General features: G+C 35.0%; 1 protein-coding gene across 23 annotated transcripts in view; it reads left to right on the top strand.

Annotated features, from left to right (window-relative positions):
* The window catches only part of MYT1L (myelin transcription factor 1 like), a 331824-nt gene that overhangs the window by 269179 nt on the left and 41038 nt on the right, over positions 1–21607 (top strand). For 13 of the 23 annotated variants that reach the window (XM_068678497.1, XM_068678494.1, XM_068678495.1 and 10 more), the window contains 4 exons: positions 333–569; positions 2340–2461; positions 2844–2906; positions 3415–3483. In XM_068678497.1, coding sequence (XP_068534598.1) covers positions 333–569; positions 2340–2461; positions 2844–2906; positions 3415–3483 — 491 coding nt within the window. Of the gene's footprint in view, positions 1–332; positions 570–2339; positions 2462–2843; positions 2907–3414; positions 3484–10180; positions 10825–21607 lie in introns of those variants that run through there. The other 10 variants (XM_068678508.1, XM_068678500.1, XM_068678510.1 and 7 more) reach the window with 3 other exon arrangements.

Below are 21607 nucleotides of genomic sequence, written 5' to 3'. Positions count from 1 at the left end.
ACAACAAGAAAATATCTTTAGATATTTCTCATTTTCACCCCAAATTTTGCACCTGTTTTCTGGGTGGCAGGAGAGTGTAATGAAGACTCATCCTGTTCCCCCAAATATCAGATTAGCCATTCAGGAAGCAATCTACTCGAACAGCATTAATGTTGTGTAACAGCATCATGCTATGTGTGGGAGGGGGCTCAATGCTTACAATCTATTCAGGAATGGAAAAGTGTTTTATCATTCTGCTAGGCAATCATATATACTGAAGAACACAAAGAGGTAGCAGTTTAGCAGTTTTAGAGTGTGAAGCTGAATTAACAATATTTTTCTTATTTTAATAGAATCCTGATATGGAAGTTGATGAAAATGGGACCTTGGATCTGAGCATGAATAAGCAGAGGCAGCGAGATGGTTGCTGTACCATTTTAACACCATTGGAGCCAATGTCACCACAACGGCAAGCTGTGATGAATAACCGGTGTTACCAACTGAATGAGGGTGACTGCTGGGACTTGCCAGTGGACTACACTAAAATGAAGCCCAGCAGAATAGATGAAGATGATTCCAAAGAGATTAATGTATGTCTTTTTCATCTATTAGTTCTCATTGTAATCTACTTTTCGTAATTTGTTGCATTTCTGAAAATTGAAGGGAAAGAGGAAACAATAAATAGGTGACAAAAATTGTGGTTTTCTACAAAAGGACCTCTGCTAATTAATCTTTAGAAATATATCATGGTGGCACACATCTGATCTGTGACTAAGTTCCATAAGACAACATTTGAACCATGAATGTGAATCATGTTTTCTAAACAGCATCATCTTGATAACAAATATTTTCTTCAGTAAAGATGTTTTACTATATCCAGATTATGCTACTCCATATAAGCAAGTTGACATAACCGTGCAATACTGGGATAATCAGCTCTCAAGGCAAGATATTCCACTGAATTTGAAAACCATAGACGATATGCTGAGTTTTTGAAAGGATGTATTACTTAGATATCAATTTAAATAAAAGCAGCAGAGTATTATATAAACTTTCAACTATTTTAGCTAATCTTGTAGATTACTAACACACTTCTGATAAATCTGTGTGTGAAAGGGTCTGTATTAATGAGATGCTTAGTTTCAAGAATACGTACAAAGAAAGTATATTAGAAACTGGTGTTACTTTTCAATTTAGATACTAAGACAACAGCAAAATCCTTTAAACCGAAGAGGCAAATAAGGAAAACAAATTAGGGAATTTAACTTAGAATATGTAGGATGTGTTCTGGTGTGAGCCAAAACACTGAAAAAGTCTGCTGAGAAGTTTTAATTGAATTGAAATTGTTCATCAAGCTTCAACCCTTACCCACTCGCATAGTTTACAATACTGCATTCAATATAATTTAGACTTTGAGAGACTTCTGTAGACTGTTCTTTGTTCTTTTGTTTGTTTGTTTATTTTGTTTTGTTTTTGTTTTGCTTTGTTTTGATGGTATAAATTATAAAATTAGGCTAACTATTTGTGTGTGACTTACCTCTTGCCTATTTTAATTAAAACTTAAATCTGTTTTCCCAACCTTTGAAACTTATAATAAAGTAGCATTTTCACTAGGTATACTGAATACATTCTAGTTCCAGTGTTAGTCACAATTTTGCTATTAATTTCACTGAAATTAGGAAATCTGTCATTATTAAGGTAAAACATACAGTATGAACTGTTTATCAGAGCAAGCAGATCACCACATTTCTACTATGGTGTTTATAGCACCATCTTCAGGAATCTCTAAATCAATGCATTCAGCCACTTCATTCCTGAAATAGATGCTTTAGAATTTCTGAATACACCAATAAAGTTAATTATAAATTATATAATTATAATTTTCCAGACTTTTATTGAGGTTTTCCCCAAATGGAGATTCTGTGAGCAGATGTTGAGATTGTTCCTGTTTCATCTTTGACTTGTTCTAAAATGTTAAAAAATATTATTTTTTTTAGCTTTTTGATACTGCATTCAGTCTTTTTTCCTGTTCCTCAATTTTTCAGTGACTTTAGAAAAAAAAAAAAAAAACATTTTTTTTTCAAGGAAAATATTATGACAGTTATATAGAAAGCTGGGTTTTGCCTTTTTTTTCTTACCTAATAACATAACCTAATTCATTTCCATATATTGTGAAGTCTGCATCAAAATGTCTAAGTACTATTTAAAGGTTTAATAGGTGAAAGTATATAAAATAATTTAGTTATTTTTTCTCTGACAGACTAGGTTAAAGAAGGAGATAGTGTCTGATGACTGTGCTTTATTTTATGTAAGTTGTAACATCACCTATTTGAAACTAATTCTCATATATTTGCCGGTAGCCAGAAGATTTGGATCCTTTCCAAGAGGCCCTTGAAGAAAGAAGGTATCCTGGTGAAGTTACAATCCCAAGTCCTAAACCCAAATACCCTCAATGCAAAGAGAGCAAAAAGGATTTAATAACGTAAGCATAATGTGAGGTGAAATTATTTTTCTCCTTTTAAACTTTTCTCTCTTTGTCTTCTTTTAAACAAACGAGTACATATACGCCTTGCAGTATGAGCATGCAACATTTGCAGCATATAAATGTTTCAAACTGCCAGTTAAGCAAAGTGAGAAGCTAATGTGTATTTGCTTGTTCTTAATGATGCTATATTGTATTGAGACGCCATTTTCATTTAATCCTGTTCATTTTGCAGCTTTTCGATTAGGATGCTTAAAACCCCTTGCAGTCATTGCAGCTAAACTGGAAACAATGAAACTTTTAAAAGTTTTTTTTTTTTTTTTTTTTTTTTTTTTTTAACATACTTACTATTTTGGCTGTTTTTGTTTTTGTTTGGTGGCAGATGTCCAACACCAGGGTGTGATGGGAGTGGTCATGTGACTGGTAATTACGCCTCACATAGAAGGTGTGACTTCATTTTTTTCATGGTGGATTCTGTCTTTTCAATTTATTGTTTTCAGCTTACCTCAACAATGCTGTCAAAGTAAAATGTTGAACTATGTGTTAACCCTTTGAGTAATATATGTTGATCTTAAAAGCATGCTAATTTGTGTGTTGTATAAACGTCTTTTATTTTTAAATAGATTACTAAAATTTCCAAAGTATTCTTAAGCATTTAAGTAGTTAACCCAGGAACCACAAATATTTTTGTTACATTTTACTAGTTAATAGAGAAACAAAAAACAAACAAACAAACAAAAAAGAACATTTATAGTATGTAATTTTGGAAGTAATGTTGATATCTAAATATATTCAGAGGGTTAACTATATTACAAATTTCAATATTACAGCACTTGCCCCATCGCTTTTCTGCATTACAAACTTTTACTTTTTAATTTTTATGTTGTGTTTGTTTGAAAGTGTTCAGTTAATAAGAAGATTAACTTACTTGTCTGTCCTACCATGTCTTACAGTTTATCTGGCTGTCCCTTGGCTGACAAAAGCATTCGAAGTATGCTGGCCACAAGCTCACAAGAACTCAAGTAAGATATAAAAAAACAAATATTTTTTTTATAAATATTTATTTGACCACAAACTGTGTATAGTTACGTAAGAAATTAGAAACACTATGTGTCTGGAGACCTGCTTGATGATGCAGAGGGAGTTGATCCATGCTTGGAAAGTATGTGAATTCTCTAGAAATTCCACACAGACTGGGTCTGTGCATAAGTCTGATGACATAGTATTTTCTTTTGTGTATTCATTAAGTGATAGGGGTGGAATGTTTAAACTAGATATTTAAACTCCTGTTCATTTTTTTTCTGGACATTCGAGCTTGCTAGTTAGAAAAATCTCATGGGATTAGACTAATGAAATACTTCTGATTACACAACTAGTAAAATGGTGTAGCTTCTCAGAGTTAGACTGGAAGGGAGAGCAATCTGCTTATTCCAAATGTTTGCGTAATCTTCCCCAGGTTTGTATCACTGTTAACAGCTTAATGCATTTTCTCATTTGACTATGTTTTTTAGTGTCTAGTTAGTTATTCCCCTTTTTAACACACATTCTTTCCAATTTCCTTGCAGTTATTTGGAATGACATTTGTGAGCTATGAAAGTTAGAGAATTGTAAGACTTAGCTTTGATCGGTCTTCCTGCACCATATGTTTGATTGGAATTCTGTATGTGGAAGAACTATAGCATTTCTCTGTGCTATGAGTTAGTGGTATTCCTGAAATGGTAGTATGGGTAACATGGAAGATGTTCACAAATAACAAGAGAAAACTGAGTAGGGAAAATATGAATGAATAGCTTATGCTACTACAAATAAGCAATATTCTGTCTTTACCATACATGAGTGCCTTAACTAACATTACTCGAGTTCAGTACTTGGATGAAAAATAATAATAATAAAAAAAAAAAAAAAAAACAATAACAACAACAACAACAACAAAACTAACAAATGGGAAAGATGAGAAAGCAAGCAAGAGAAAGCTACTGAAAGCTACTGAAGTTAGCTTTCTTTCTAGTCTTATCTAATTTAGTCACTAATTGCAAATAATAGGAACAAAAATCACATGTATTACCTCTCCAGTCAAAACTAACTTTTCTGAACAACCAGTTCAGATCACGGTAGTATCTGCTACTAGAAGGCTATGTGATATGCCAGTGGAAAGGCTGTGAATGAGATCAAAGAACATATATAAGTATAAGCAGAATACAGGCAAATAACCCAGATAAACTCGGATTTGGGCCTGTATTTTGGGTTGGGACGGGTCAAGTAGTTCAAGGAACTGTAATTACATAAACAAAGCATAGACAAGACTGTTGGAGCAGCATGAATAATACTTTAAGCACATACTTTGATGCTCTAACCATTTATAAAATTTACAGTTGATTTGGGAAAGTGCTCCTGAATTATCCCATCTCCTCTAATTTTCTAAAGCATCTGTAGTCAAGCCTACCCAATACAGACCAGAGTGAATAAAAGATAGATTGAACTTGAGTTCCAATAATTTTTCATGCTATTCTCTTTATCTATTGTGAGTTTTCCCTACGCAAAGAGAACAAGATTAATACATATTTAAAATTACAAGTTTAGGTTAACATGATTATTTAGCAGTTATCATAGTACCCAATGAACACATTAAAACTCTGTTAGATTAATTCAAAAGTCAGGAAATGAGAGAATTTTAAATAGGCTAACTTAACTTGATTCTCTTTTGCGTTTTCATTACAAGGCAATCCTTCAGTTTCTGATCATATGTTTTTCCACAGGACAACAAATAATGTTGCACAGGACAGCCAGTAGTCACTGCATAAACAACTAATGGATTTCCTCTATATTCTTCATTATCCCATGTGTGGCCCCGTCTGTTATCCACTGCACTTTTCTCAAACTGTACTCTCAGATTATATCTACTAATTCACTCACATATTTGTCACTATCATTGCATCTGAGTGTTTCTTAATTAACATATCTTGGTTATAAGGGGATTAATTTATTTTCACCTGCAATTATACATTGAAATAAGTCAGGGTTGGTATTATCACTAATTTAAAGACAGAAAACTTAAACATGTAATTTTGATAGCTCAATTTGAGACATCTAGGACTCAGCTTGTCAGGGTTCTTCATGATATATAGAACTGTATATGTTGAAAGTTAAATACCCATTGAATTCTCTTGAAGCTGTGGGAATTCGTCAGCTCTACACATTGAGTCGTTGACCATCTGTGAAAAGGAATGAGCTATATAAAAAAAACAGAATAGAGTCCAGTGTTCCAGAACAGCAACGGGAATATCCTTTCTCCTCCTCCCCAGACTCTTTATTCAGTCCCAGCTTCCACTTCACTTCCACTTTGCCCATTCACTCTGTCTTGTTTTCTTTGTCATTTTTTTCTACATTACTCTGTCTCAAGCTCCTTATCTAATCAGCCCATACATCTCCATCATATTCATATTTTTATTGTTCTCTGCTTCTTAGCCATCATGCTGAAGTTAGTACAAAGAAATATATTCAAAAACAGGGAAGTGGGAGTCCTATGGATGACAGCATCCTTTATACAACTTTCATTTCTGCTCTTGTTCTCTACCTAATAGCAGAGAAGATGTGATCATGTAAATGATTATGTATATGCACGAAGCAGCTAAACCAAAGCTACATAAGCAACTTTGATTTGGGAATTTTTAAACTGTGAAGTACTTCATTTACATTTGTTATATTTTTGTGTGTGAGGTTTGGGGGTATAATTTCCTTGCTTTTAAAAAGAGCAAGCTGAAAAGAAGCACAACTCCCATAATGTGGGATCCTGCTGGCACTCTGTCAGGCCACTAGCATCATGAGAACTTTTGGAATCTGCTACACAGGTCAACTGAATTACTGTGATAGTAAACAGCAGTAAAAGGTATAACATTCTGCCTGGATTGGCACCAGAAAGAGGTGGGGAACTTTGCTAACGTGTTTCATACATATTTGCTGATAGCAGAAGAGTAGTGAGTATCAGTGAGTATCTCTAAAGCCTCAGGTTTTAGAGAGAAATATATACACACTATTTGTCTATATCCCAGGCTGAGTTCCCTTCTGTCCTGTTCCTTCCAATCTGCACTGTTCTTCTCTCTTCATATTTTGTTCCTCGTTCTGATTTTCATATAGTTATTTCCAGTCATCCATAAAGACCTCATCCTTTGTAAAATTTCTGGAAAATATTTATCTAACATGTGAGGTATAACGAACAATTGGTAGTGTGGTAGAAGAGATGATAGTATAGGGATTGAATTTCTGAACTGCAGTTCAGAAATTGCATATTGTGGGATGCATATTGCATATTCAGAAAGTGCATATTGTGGGATGATTTCATAATTTTATCACTTTGCCATGCATAGCTCATGTAGAAAATATTTCATATATGCTAGTATAGCCTTCATATCACATTCTACAAAGCCACAATATTATTGTGTGTACTTTAACAATACACACAAATTATGTATAACGCACCTTCCTAACTAGAATTCTGCTAGCACTCAGATTTTTTTTAAGACCTAACTGAAATTAAAAATAGCAGACACTGGAGACTTCAGATAATGTTCATATTCTATTCCTAATCAAAGTAACAGGAGAATCTGTAAAGCTTAGAGAAAAAATATTTTGCTGAATAATTATATTCACTGTATTGCCTTTTGGTTATTGTGGTTCTATAAGCTCCATCACTCCATCACCTACATTTCCTGGCTACCAGAAAAGTAATGTTGTGACTTTCATTTAAATTGTTCCAAGGTTGTCCTGATTATTCCTTGTCAACCATACTTTGCTGAAATAAGGCTTCTTGCTTTTGGTTACTGAGCAGATTGTGTGATTCTCTTCTTTGACCGAAAGTCCGACTGAGAACTTGAGTCTTTGTGCATAGTTTGTTGACAGGCCAAAGCAGTTACACAGTCTGGTCAATGATCTCATTGACATAACAAAACAGAAATAACAAAATATTCTATGTGGTTTGAATTCTCAGTTACTGGTGTAGTAAAAAGGACGTCAACAGCTTTAAGGGTCTCTGAAGAAATTAATGCTTGTCAAGAATCCAAGCCTTTCCAACATTAAGATTTGAATTATAATGCTTGTAAAAAGCAACTTATTTTTAAAACATCTAGTAATGCTATATAGACAAGTAAACTTGACTATTATGGGAAAGCAATTAACAGCCCACCTAGTGACAGCTACCAATATTAAAATATTCATAAATTAAATCCAGTTTAATCTTACCTAGAGGCCTTTCCTCATCATTTTTCCTTATTAGCTTCTTTTCATAGAAGTTCTTCCTAATACTTACAGTTGTTTCAGAACTGTAATCCCATTGTAGAATTATAAATATTATAAAAGGCAACATTTAAAGCTCTTTTATTTTTATTTAAAAGAAAAAAGATGTTTTAAAATAAATGTTTTGATGGTCAGTAAATCAATCCCAGACAAAATTCATCATGCTGACAGAGAACATTTATACTTAGAGAACTGCCAGCCCATTAACCAGAGAACCTGATTCCAGAGAGTCCATGGAAATGACAAGTTTAGTTCTGATCCTACTTTGATGTAAAAATACTGATACTTCTTAAAAAGGTAACTAAACTTTATCTTGCACTACTGTGGAACTGACTGTCAGATTATCAACATTTACCCTTTGTCTTTTGGGTCAGTTTTCTTACGGGAAATTACATTAGTGCTTATATTAAAGATTCTGAACCTCAGAAAGATTTCCAGTTCAACCAGGTGCCTATGAGTCTGGATACATGGATGATATATAATACTCCCATTACTTCAGAACCCAAACATCCATGTCTTTATGTAGATTTTGCATGTCATTATTGTTTCTGTGGAGGACATCTTTTGGCATTACCCTACAGCACTTACAGGGAGGAGGACAGTCTCATTTCATGCAATAAAACCTGAAATAAAGCCTATGCAATAAAGCCTGAAAGCTTTTCTTTTCCACCTTTTTTCTTCTGGAAGTTAGGAACTCAGTCTGGTTTTGTGCATTCTCTAAAATAAAGAAAGATTTTGAATTTATGTGCCTCCTTCTCTCCCTGTCACTCTACACTAGTTTTCATATCTTGGTGGTCATCCTCTACTCTTTCTTTTATCTTCCCCTTAGCCTTGTCTCCCCATTCCCAGTTGTGTCATCCTAGCATTGTCTTTCACTAAGTCCAAATGGAAAAGTGAGCTTCTCTAAAGCTCTCCCTGGCTTAAAAGGTTCACCACAACTTTTCAAGGAGGAATAACTACATGCAGTACCCTTTTCTGGATAGAAAGGATTAGCTTAGCTCAAAGTTATAGGAAAAATCTTCCATGTTAGTATAACTTTAAATATTCACTTTTTATTGGTTTACTAAGTAATTTTATTGCAGTTTTCTCAGCAAAAACTGGCAACTGGAAGAAGGGATATCCTCACAGATATGGATGTTTTATTTATAATGATTAATGTATAAAATCAAATAGTACTGGAAAAAAAGTAATATTTGCTTCCTCAATTTAGTCATCTGGAAATAAATAAATAAATAAATAAATATAATAAGCCTTCTCCAAATACAGAATTGAAAGGTAGAGACAAAAATAAATAGGATAATTAATAAAACACTGTGGAAACACTCCCATCTTTAGACAAATAACGAGACTATTTAGACAGATAATGAGACTATTATTGGGCATTGATCAGTACCTATCCTCTTTAAACTTTGATAGCTCTCCCAATACACAGTCACTTTTTCTAGTCAGAACAGTTATTTCTGCAGAGATCTGTTTAGCTGCTGAAGTGGTTCCTCCACCTACATCCTGTGTTTGCCACTTGAGATAAAATTTTACTTTTTACATGAAGGAAATTCGCTGCCTGGGTGTATATTTGTTGCTTCATCTGTACAGGAGTACTACCTCTTGCCTTGCCTTGCCTTGCCTTGCCTTGCCTTGCCTTGCCTTGCCCTTGCCCTTGCCTTGCCTTGCCTTCTCTTTCCTTTCCCTTCCTTTCCTTCTCCTGCTTAGACTGAATCTGTCCTCTTATAAGAATTCAGCAAGACTGACGTTTGGAAGGCTATCACCTATTATACAGTTTTCACTCATTTTTCTCTTAGAAAACTACTCTTTGTTTCAAGAGTAATAATCACTTCCATTCATGTTATCCTTTTTTTTTTCCCCTTTCCCTATTTTTCTGCTGTTTGTCTTTTTTTTTTTTTAATTATTATTATTATTATTATGTGGGAAACTCAGTAGATGTTGCCATTTAAATTTTTCTTGAATACTAAAGTTGTTGTGCCTAGTAAGTGATTTTATGTTACAATTCAATACTTGATGCTAAGTAAGTATTCTTTGAATCTTCAAATATTTTTTTAAGTTTCTTGATGTTTTATCTAATTTCTATATGGAAAATGTGATTGCAAGGACCAGACATGATGTATTTGGTGTAATGTTAAAAATGGCTAGAGCAAGTCATTTGTAAATAATAGTATTTTATTAACTTGTCTGCAATGTTATGGTAAAATAAACTACAGTTTACAATGTGTTATTAAATTGCAAGTTAGTGTGCAAATCTAATTTAAATTATTAAAAACAAAACCAAGGAACATAGATCCCTAATATTAGTTCCCCTTTAAGGAATAATCTTTCCCATTTTGTTCAACTAGATCCTTGGGCCAAGTGAAATTAGGAATCTCATGTGGTTTCAGTGGGTTTTTTTTGCATTTTTGTTTCCTGTATTTATTGCAGATTTCCACTTGGATACCTTATCTTTGATGGCAGCATGCATGCCTGGCCAGAACAGAACACCTTGGGCTCTGTTCCTGCACTTCTCAATACTCAAATGGGCACTGTAGGTTATACCTAGCATTTCCAACCTCATGTTGTGTGGTGTTATGATAATGTCCTTTGTATAGAAACCCATCATCTGCAGCAACCTCATCTCTATAGTCGCAATAAGTTTTACATATGGAAGTGGCTGGGCTTTTTCTGTTAGAATAACTCATTCAGACTCTGGTAAGGTTGAGTCATTCCATTTTTCTCACTTAATTTTGTCAACTTTTGTCTCCAAAATGAAAAATACTTGAGTTCTGTTTACATAAGACCCTTCATCATTGTTTTCATCACTGAAAGGTAGTCTTAAAAGCATGTACTCTCTAAAAAGCTCCTTATAAGTCATCTGCATATCAGTACCTCTGATACTGTGAAATGTTCCATGCAGGCACAAAATTGTTTGCATGAAGCACCTTGCAGAATCAGGGCCTTAGTAAGTTTTCAATACCATGAAACACTCTGGAATTAGAAGCTTTAATGTGCACAATGGCATTTAAAATACTCAAATAGTTTATGGCCTCTTTCTTCTCTATGCACTTAATTATTTAAAATAAAAGATATGCTAGCCATACGTCTGCTGCTGTTTGGATTCTAATCAGTGTTTTAAAGCCTTTGCCTTTTAGTTGGAACCTGGAATAGTCTCAATTCAGATGAATGTTGACTGAATTAGAATCATTTTTTTTCAGACAACCTGTATGAAGAATCTAAAGTTTGTTTTCAAAAAGAATGTAAGCACTGGGAATCCACATCCCTGTAACTTCTATATCCCTAACTTTGAAAGTGGAATTTAGTGTCTGCAATAACAACTTAAACAGTTTTGAAGATGCTACCCTTAGTTCCAAGACTCTTCACTAATCAACAGTTATTTGAGTGTGAATGCTTATTTGATGATTCATTTTAATTTTCAAAAATTTTCTCTTGTCAGTCATTCCAGTGCCATTCTGTGCAGTCCCTAAGCAGCTATTCTGAGAGGAGCACTTAATTGTGATTAATTATCAATGAGTTTGCTCAGTTATGTTAACATGCCCAATGAATCTCTCTAAGGCCTTCTTGTCTTGGAGTCTTTCCATTTGTACAGTTACCTCTGACTTCTTTGGGTTTGGTCATATCTCTTTGTCATTGAATGTGTCCTACATAATTAATCTCATTCAGCCTGGCATTTGCTTGTATTCAATTCAAGGGTCTTTTCTTTGGCACAATTTGGTTATTGTGCAAACTCCCATTGTGATGTTGACCATTTTTTGCTTCAAACCAACAGATCATAACCAATTGCTCATTCCATCCAGATCCGCAAAGATCTGCAACATGATGCTGTGGTATATCCCAAGTGCTGAGGCAATCCCCATGGGAAGTTGCGTAAACTACACTTGCTAAAAGGGGAAATAAAAGTGCAGTGTTTTGCACTTTCTGTGTTTGGTCAGACTTGCCAAAACCCTTAATATATACCACAAAATAAAAGTAATATTGTCACTTGAAGTCCTAAATATGATTGCCTGGATCCTCAGTTGGTGTAAATTAGCATAGCTCCATTGCCTTCAGTGGAGTTACGCTAAAATACAACAGTGATGATCTGGGCAGATGCCCTCAGCTGCTCTCTTGGGTTAGCATTCATGTTTGATTGCCTTATTTAAATCTTTGAAGGTACAAAATCCCTTGCATTGTTTGGTTTCTTAGAGTGGCCAATTGCTAACTCGATTACTTGGTGTCTGTATCTGCACAGTAACATCTAATTTTGCCATGTGGTTAAGTTCACCCCTTTATTTTTTATCTAATTGCTATTGGGACTTTATGTGGCACACATTTTTTGCAGCACTGTAGTTTCTATATCAATGTTTTATATCCCTAAAATATCCCATATCCCTCATAAACACCTCATCGTAACCTTATTTTACAATACTTTTGTATTCCCAGTAAGTGGAATTTACATTTGCTCATCTGCATGTAAAAATTGCTCTTCTACCCTAACACACAGAGAATTTCCACTGCTTCAAAGTCTACTGGTTTCTCTCCTACAGATAACACTGTGCTCTTTCAGCATGGGCTTATTTGGTGTACACTATGTGAAACAACCTTTGATTTTGAGGGATGTGTTAGCATTGGCCATCATTAATTAGTTTTATAATGTGTAAGCTCAACTGTGCTTACACTGCACTCAGCTCCAGCAGTATCTGTTTTCTGTAATAAAAAAGAGGTAGAGGAGGACTGCTGGAGAAGCACATTACTATTGTTATTTATTTATTTTTTTGGACTGTGGTAAAAAGGGAAAAAGATAGAGCCTTGAAAATAATTGAGTCTAAAAAAAAAAAAAAGAAAGAAAAGAAAAAAAAAAGTGATTTCCAGAATTATACTATTTACATTGTTTTATTTAAACAATCAGCTGTAAAGTAGTCAATCAGAGTGATATTTAAAATGCCATCTTCAAACTTGAGAGATAGCACTATGCTGAGATGAATGGAATACTGTTTCCAAATTTTTAGGCTGCAGTTTAATGGGGACATCATTATGAAAGCATATGATCAGCTTAAAAGAGCTATAAATATAATTTATTCAAAAGATTAGATACTGGAGCACTTCTGTATTAAGTAGGAAAGGAATCAAATCATACAGACACAGTTTATAAGAAAACCAAAACACAGTCATTCTTTGTTCTTTTGCTTTGTTTGTTAGTTTTTTTGTTTTTGTTTTTTGTTTTTGTTTTACAGGTATAACTATTTTTTTCCAGGCCAGTCAGTCTGGCTCTTTTCTTGAACACATAATTCACACCAAATAAATAAATAAATAAATAAATAAAATAAAGCAGGCTTAGTGTATGAAAATCACAATTCAATTCATTTTTTCCTGCTAAACAATGAATGAGCTTAGGGATTTGTTGTTTGCTTGTATAAACTGACAATATTTCAAAGAGCTAAAATGACCCTGTATTAAATGCAGTCTACTGAATGCTGAATTCAGAGTTTAATATGTAAACTACATATAATTTTCTTTTTGGCTATATGATCTGAATCTATAATGCAGATCACAGAATCACAGAATTTCTAGGTTGTGAGCATATGATAGATACAAAAATGAAAAACTATGATGGACAATTCTTACAAATATTTATATATTTTTCATTTAAGTACCAGGATTATACTTAACCCTGGGTTATCCTATTTTAAAGAATATGAATTCAATACACATTTTACATTTCACAAATAAGTTTGGTTATAAAAACTGTGAATGTTGGGTACTCTCTGGATACTGCAGTGATACATTGCTGTTTTTGTTCCCCTTGAATAAAAGTTATGAATAAATTAAGAAAAGGAAAAAAAAAAAAAAAAGAATTCATAAAATTTGTATTTAAATAACAAAATCATTTTAAAAATATAGATTATGGGTTTCTTCTCAAGGCTTCTCCAGGAACCATTGTAGGTGGTGATTTGTTTTCCTCTGATGCACTAATCAAGAAACATCTGTCAGGAAAGCGTAAGTATGTTCCAAAAGCATAGGTGCAGTGAAGGAGGGGCAAGCCTTGTTTTTTAATAACACCCAGTACACTTGTTGTGACTTAAGTGTAATAATCTGAAAGAACGGAATTATTATTTTTTCTTTATTTTTTAAAGACAGATAAAAATTTAATCCTAAGCAGTCATTTACAGAAAAGGACCTCCAATGTTTCTGAGAGAGACTGAGACTTGATCCAGACTTAGTTGGCTTTGGATCTGAGATTATGTTTGGTAGTTGTAAAAAGCTGGCCCTGAGCAGCTTTTTTTCTAATGGAGTGAGAACAATGTTACAAGGCCAAATTCCATGCATATCCCCATGAGCAGAATTTGCACTTCTTACACCAGACAAAAGCAGTTTCATGTTGTTGTCATAGGCAGGGTCCCATTAAATCATTACTTGTTTTAGAAGAAAACATTTTAGAGGTATTAATAAAAGCTTGGTAAGGAAGCTCTTTAACTTTTATTTGACTTCTATTTAATACAATAAACCTCCACAAATTAAATAAATAAATAAATAAATATTTAATTCATATGAGAAGTAATTGTCTACCAATTTATATACAAAATTTATATCCAGAATACAATGTTTTAACCATATTTTACCTGATTTTAATTCTTTTTTGAAAATGATGGTATTAAGCATACTGAACCCACAGTAAATGCTACTTGTTTAAAAATAGGTAATAAGTAAACATATAAGAACCATTTATCTCCATTTTTTGAAAAAAAAATCTTGTGATTGTTAATGTATAACAGACCAAATGTGTGTATGTTTTCATATAAATCCTTATATAATCAAGAATGAAGTGGAAATGTCTTTAAGGTTAAGAAAAGTTTTTTGTCTGTTCACATCAATGAAAATATTTTCCATTCCAAAGTAAAGCAACTGTAACAAAGTAAAGCAACTGTAATTAATTTTATGGTATTTATGGTATTAGAAAAAAAAAAAAAAAGGTGATTTTTTTCTCCCTTGGACCAGTCTCGTCCATAAATTTCCCTTGGCATAAAAAAAGGAAAATAGAGCACATTCTAAAGACACAACTAACAGATTAAATTCTGTATGAGAGGTACAGTACACAATGAGTACTGGGAAGTGGCAAACTATAGGAAAAATTTCTGAAGTTTGATGACTAACCTGTTCCACAGTCTTTCGTTTGACTTTCCTGAGATGCTATAATCATCTTGAAATGTATGAATTTCCTGTGGCTGTATGGGTGCTCAGACTGGAATTCTGCCTATCCGTGATTCATTGCCAGGGGTGTCATAAGATGCTCTTCTTCCATGTAGTATATACCTGAAGATCACAACTTCTGAGCTAATCAAGACAGAGAATTTGTGTTTCAGCTCTGTTCCTGCCCAGGTATTATTCTCCCAAATCTTGTCAGGGGACAGTTAATTATCAGGAATCTTTATGAGGATATTGTGTTAAAAAATAAATAAAATTGTTTGAATACAAGATGTAAATACTCACCTTGGAAAAAGAAAACCTTCAGAGAGAAAATAATTGATCAATGTTTACATGAGATCTGCATCAAAACTAACTGAGTGAATTAGAAATGAGAGTAAAGAGCAGTAAATAGATGCTCAGGGATATTTGGCTATAAGCACACAAAAGCAACAAGTGATTTTGGAAGAGGAAGTGTTTTGTTAAAATAAATAAATAAAAATAAGAAGGAAACCTCTTTGTTATAAAAAGTGTGTAAGACAAAGTTGTTAGCCTCTCACTCAACTCTACTTTTCTAATTCTACAGAGTATGAGAGCTCTGAGCCCTAGGATATAATAGAGCATGAACACTTCTCTCTGCCTGCATTCCCAACTGGGAGCAAAGTGTTTCTGGGAGAGACAGAGCTGTTTTATACACTGCACTGTGCAGCAGCCTCACAGTGCCATTGTGCTATACAGCCATTTATCCCTGTTCGTAACCTCTGACTTCTCCAGCACTTTGCACGGCTGTTTAGGAAGCAATTCCTGAAGCTGTTAGACTGCAAAATTAAAGTGGTTCTTTCATGAAATGTTTACAGTATAAACCAAGCTTGCACTGACTAATCTTATGGGAGTTACAGAAGGGGAAACTGTACAAAAGCCTGGCCTTTCTGCCTTTGTTAACTTTAAGGAGAAAGTAAGGAGGGACAAAGTAAGAAAAGACACTAGAGAATATCACCTGACAATAAAAAGCACAATTCATTTTTGAGTGCTATAGTTAATGATACCTTGGAACATTCTTATAAAGCTGGAATTATTACTTAAGTGCTGTTCAAATACAGTCTCAGATTCCAGCACAAGGAGTAGTTTAGCTTGGAACAGTCTTAATGGTCTTATCAGAGGTTCCTGCCCTGACTGAAAGGATGTCTCCTTTGTTCACATTAAGTGCAAACTCCTTCATACAGTTTGACAGGTTAGGGTGAAATAGCACCCTTTTCAGGTCATTGAGTACCATGCTGAAAGCTCAGTTGTTTCTCTTACTGCTATCCAGACAGCTGCAATACCCTGTTGAGAGGGACAGGAAACTCAGAAGCAGAGGCAGTTTAATGCCTGGAGCAGAAACTGGGAACGTTATCTCAGGCTACACAGTCCCTCTCTGAGCATTCATTAACTAGGCAAACTGGATTTCATAATCATTTTAAATAGAATTGTTGAAATTTTTATACAAAAGAATTAGCTGTTGGTTGAACTTGAATTATCAAGAAAGGGTTGGAAATCAGGTAGAATAATAGGGCTTGGTCTTCCCGGAAATCAGTAATGAAAAGTTGTGTCTGTGCTACCATAAGAGGCCAAACAGTATACTCTCTGATAGAGCATTAAGGATCTATATCATTCAGACCTATAAAATCATGCAAAATTACCTCCAGTAGTTATCTACTCCAAACTCCTGCTCAGTTTGCTCCAGTAATCCATTTGGAGCAAGTTGCTCAGAACCTTGTCGAGTGTCTCCAAGGCTGGAGATTCCACAACCTGTCCCAGGGTTTGCCCAGGGTTTGCCCTTGTGGTATTTACTTATTTATTTTTAATGAGTTGAACTTTCTTGTGCTGAACCTGGTCCCTGCTACCTCCTTATTCTTCAGCTGTGCACTTCTGAGAAAACTTCTGCTATGCCTTCACCACACCCTCCTGCTAGGTATTTGTAGACAGAAATAAGATTGTTTCTTACACAGTAAGATCATTCTCTTCCTAGTGAACAAGCCCAGCTCTGGCAGCCTCATATATCAAGTGCTCCAAGACCCTAAACATCCTGTTGTATCATGCAGCAATGCAGACTTGCAACTAAGTGTTTATAGTTCTTAGAGTTCTGAGAAGGGTGCAGAAGACATTGTTCACTCCTGAGTATTACTTCATTAGGACTGATTTGTCTGTCCACTGCCTATCTTCTGAGGCTACCTCAAGGCAGTAGGATGGAGTACTTGTAGGGATAGGCATAGCTCTAGTTGTGCTTAACCTGTCCTTCTTGCAGATAGGTTCTTGACTGGACTTGCAATAAGAATTTTCCCTTCAATATGCCATTAAGCTTTGCTTAACATTGCAGGCCTAAGGTAATTTAAGGCTCAAGTAAATGGTGAAGTTATACTTAAAAGTCAAGATGGAGCATGGGTCTCAAGTCAATCACACCAAAACTTACAGCATGCCTGAGAAGCTGCTCAAAATGAGTATAAACTCACATGATAAATCAGTAACAAAAGTGGATTTCTCTTAGCTGTACTGTTCATTAGCCTTCTCACTAGACCAGACTGCATCTTACAGTATGATATAACTCACACTCAGTATTTTCACGTCCTCACTTGGGCTTCTGACAAATGTTTGTAGGCCTAGAGGGAAAAAGATGTTTGTTTTCATAAGACAAAAACTGAAGGATTTTTCTCTTTTGCTGTTGACTCTTCACCCCCAAAATAGAAAGTTCCTGTCCTTCATCTGTCTAGAGAAGTGAAACCCTTGAGGGCTTGCTTCCCTCTTCCAAACATTAGCCTGTCCTTATTGGATGGCACGTGTTTTCAGATAGAAACCGTATATTCAGAAGAGATTTAAAAATCCATCCAATATAGGAACTTTATAGTGAAATAATGCTTGTTCACATTGCTAATCGGTACAGCATAGTGAGTGTGCATGGAACAAAACATACCTCTTAGCCTTATGGAGCAGTTAGTCTCATAAACACATTTTACACTAAATTCCTGGCTTAATTTATTTTACCTTATTGAATATGCACTGAAAATAATCTTCATTTCTCTTTTGAAACAGAAGACTAAGAAAAGAGCTGTTAATAACATGAAGAAAAATCAAGCCCATTACATTTCTGTTATTTGGATGTTTTGTTTTGTGTTTTTTTTTCCAACTTATGAGCCCTCATTCAGCCCATTATATGTTTTCCATATAACTCAAAGGTGTTTACCATCCTGTTCATTTATGGCTTTGCCGTAATGCTAGGCTGAGAGAACTCTTGTTAGAGATGGGACTCCTGTTTCTTTCTAAATCATAAAGGGCTAGAAATATCACAGATGTTTCTGTAGGCTCAGTCTTTCATAGCAATATTAAATGAACTAATTTGAAAGAGAGCATATAAATTGAAATTTCTTCAAGCTGTTATTCTTTCCATCTTTCCCACTCAGCCTTTCCTTTCTTTTTTACTTTACATCCAACTATCCCTGTTCCTACTCTTCTAGGTTACTGCTCTTGGTGAATTATGTGTGAGTGTACAAGTTGAACAGTTATGTTCAAATGAAAAACAGATAAATAGAATAGCTAAGGAATGTCTAAAGCCAGGAAGTAAACCTTCTTCCCAACAACAGTAGTAGACTGTTAAGGCTACTATTGAAAGTTTTTTATTGACTATTAAAAGTTTTTAATTTGTTTCCTCTGTTTTTAGTAGCCCTAATCTGATAGGTTTTTTGTTTGTTTGTTTGTTTGTTTGTTTGTTTTTTCTTGTTTTTTCTTGTTTTTCTGAGTCTTTCTTGTGGAGGTGCTGAACTTTTTGAGTATTCCAGATTTGTAGCTTTTGAAGTCATCCCAAACCTCCAGGAAACTCAGGAAAGGACACGTTCAAGGTCATACTGCTGTTCCTGCTAGAGCCTTTGGTATTTTCTTTACCAAGGATAAGATGTACATAGTACAAAAGAGCAGAGCATGAATCGTCTGAAGTAGCAACATAGAGACAGCAGTTCAAGAATGATGCTATTGATAATTTTATGGTGTTCAAGGCAACCAGTTAGGTTACTGACCTAACCGTAATGTAAATCCATTAACAGGGAAAAAAAAATCTCTATTTTAAATAATGTGTTTTTAAAGTATTCAATATTTGGCATAATATAAATTTAAATTTGTGTTAAAACTTTTATTACATCATAAATAGAAAAGCTAGAGCAGTTGCAAGAGCTTTTGAAGATGTCTTCTAAGGTAAAGAATTCCAAAATGCTATACCTGTGCTATTGTCTTCAATTGCTTCTCTCTGACCTCTTTTCACAAACAAGAAGGAAAATAAGTCACTCTTCTTGGCTGTTCTGCAAACCCTGACTAGAACTCTTGCTCTGCAGTGACTGAGTGGCAGATATTCTTGAGAGGCTTAGTAGTTCCCATTTTGTAAGACCAACCAGCAACAGGACACTCTTCTTCAGAAACAAATGTGTCCACCCTGAATTACTGAAGAAAAACCCATGTATTTCAAAATCATACTTACCCTTACTCTGAATTACAGGTTTGCAGCAGTATTATTAGGAGACAGAGAATTTGCATGGCTTTGCTCCTAGCTGTAGGATGTGCTGTCTTAAGGCTATCTCCTACTGCATTTTTCTCCATGCCTCTATAATTTTGTGTTATTCCTTCACTATAAAAATGAAGCTTTTTTCAAAGCATGAGGTGTTTGGAAATGAACATTTGAATTTGCATATGTTGGAACTGATTCATCCCTGGTGCCAGGAAGTGCTCGCTGTTGCAGGGATGGGATGTGCAGCTGGCCAGTGCTGCCTCCAAGGCAGGCGATGCTGGCAGGAGAGAAAGCGTGGGCAAGGTGCCCAGGGAGAGAGCTGATTCACAGCTTCCCCCTGGCAGCTTCTGTGAACGGAACACCCCCTGGGTAGTGCACAGAAGTGATTTCACATTAGGTACTTACCATGCCGTTGGCAACTGGCATATTAGGCAGTATATGCTGGTGCTAGATGTGAGAACAGCGGGCAACACACCATTGCACTTGCTGCAGAGAGGCTGGGAAGTCCTGACTGCTAGCAGAACAGACAGCATGCAGAGGTGGTAACTGAAAGCACAGAAGTATTTTTTTCTAAAGCAATATAATTAATTTAAAAGCATCATGTGTATCTGTGCATGCGAGTGCACAGTGATATTTTAAATGCCAGCAGGATGCATTTTAGTCTGTTTATAGGAAAATGGATTTCAGTTTAATTAAGAAGCATATCATGTTCTTTCTCACCCACACACACGTTCAAAAAATGCAGAAATGCAATGCAGATAGTACCAGGAGCTAAGGACACAAAAATTATACATGCAAAAATTTAAGGAATTAATTAAATTTTACCTAAGGAGGAGTGTATGCTGCCACCCCCAGTTTAGAACCATTCAGTTGCTGGGGATTTATAGAGGCAAAGAGAGAGATGGAGCAATCTCTCAGCAGAGATAGAAATGACTGAAATTACTCCATGAACCCTCTGAGCCAAAATTATTTTAGTCTCATGTCTGGACTAGCTCCATAGGCCTGGCATCATTCCCTTATGGGTAGAAAGACCGTACAATGAAAGTGGTAACAACAAGTTACCACTTACCATGCCATGTCTTTCCAATTTCCAACCTGAACGTCTCTCGATATCTTCTGAGAGGGCTTGGTTCCAGGAATGATCCCTGACTGGATTCCCTGATATCTTGTCCATTCACTGGAACTGCACTGGGCCCAGTCCCTGTGAACAAATGATAAAATAGATTTTTACTCAATTAATTCATTTGCCATACCAACACAAATGACAGGAGATGGGGGATAGGGGAATGGGGACAGCCTCTGTTGTCCTTTTTTCAAATTGTCTTCCTTTATACCTGTTATGGTTTGGGGGGTTGGGATTATTTATTTATGTTTTTATTTTTAATTTCCTATTACCTGCAATAAGGACTTTCATGTCAGTATTCTGCTATGTAAGAAATGTTAGCAGTATTTTACATATGAAAAAGTAGCATTTAGCACTTTTGCTAAAACTAAATATGCGTGATTAAGTTCTCCTTCTTGTTAGGCTGAATACAAGGAACTAATTAACATATGAATCTAAATTTAACTTCCTTTTTATTTTTGGCTTACAATGCATCTTTGTGAAACTTTGATATTTATAAGTGTTTAACTTCACATTCTTTCTTAAGTATATTTGTGAGGAGTAGATCATATGTTTTGCCTGGAATATGAAATCATAGACTGAAGGTCCACTGAGATTATCCATTATCTTCATACCTGTCCCACAGAGTTTTTGTCTCGTCTTGAACCAATTTAAATAAGCTTCAAATGAGCTGTGAATGTAATTTTCAGCAGCACCCACTGCTAGCTTGGTTGTGTTCCCTTTGAAGCCAATGATAAAGTTTGCAGGGACTTTAATGAAAACAAGTGTGGAAGAAAGTGACTCATCGTGTCTTGCCAGTCAAGAAATTCAGTGTTAAGGTTTCACCACACAGAAAAATTTCTCCTCTGACACAAAGATGCAATGTGTACCCAGTCATTTCAGCTATGTAAGAGGGCCACATGCAATGCAGACTAAGGGAAAGATAAAATCAGCTGGGAGAAAAAAGCAGGATGACAAGGAGAGTGATGAGAGAAGATAGATAATAGAAGGAAACAACAAAGAGGAGGAAAGGAATAAAGAACTGTCATCTTCAAGGTTATTAAAG

The sequence above is a fragment of the Anas acuta genome, chromosome 3, assembly GCF_963932015.1.
Source record: "Anas acuta chromosome 3, bAnaAcu1.1, whole genome shotgun sequence".
In the NCBI taxonomy this organism is placed as follows: Eukaryota; Metazoa; Chordata; class Aves; order Anseriformes; family Anatidae; genus Anas; species Anas acuta.
This window is presented reverse-complemented; position numbering and strand designations above follow the sequence as displayed.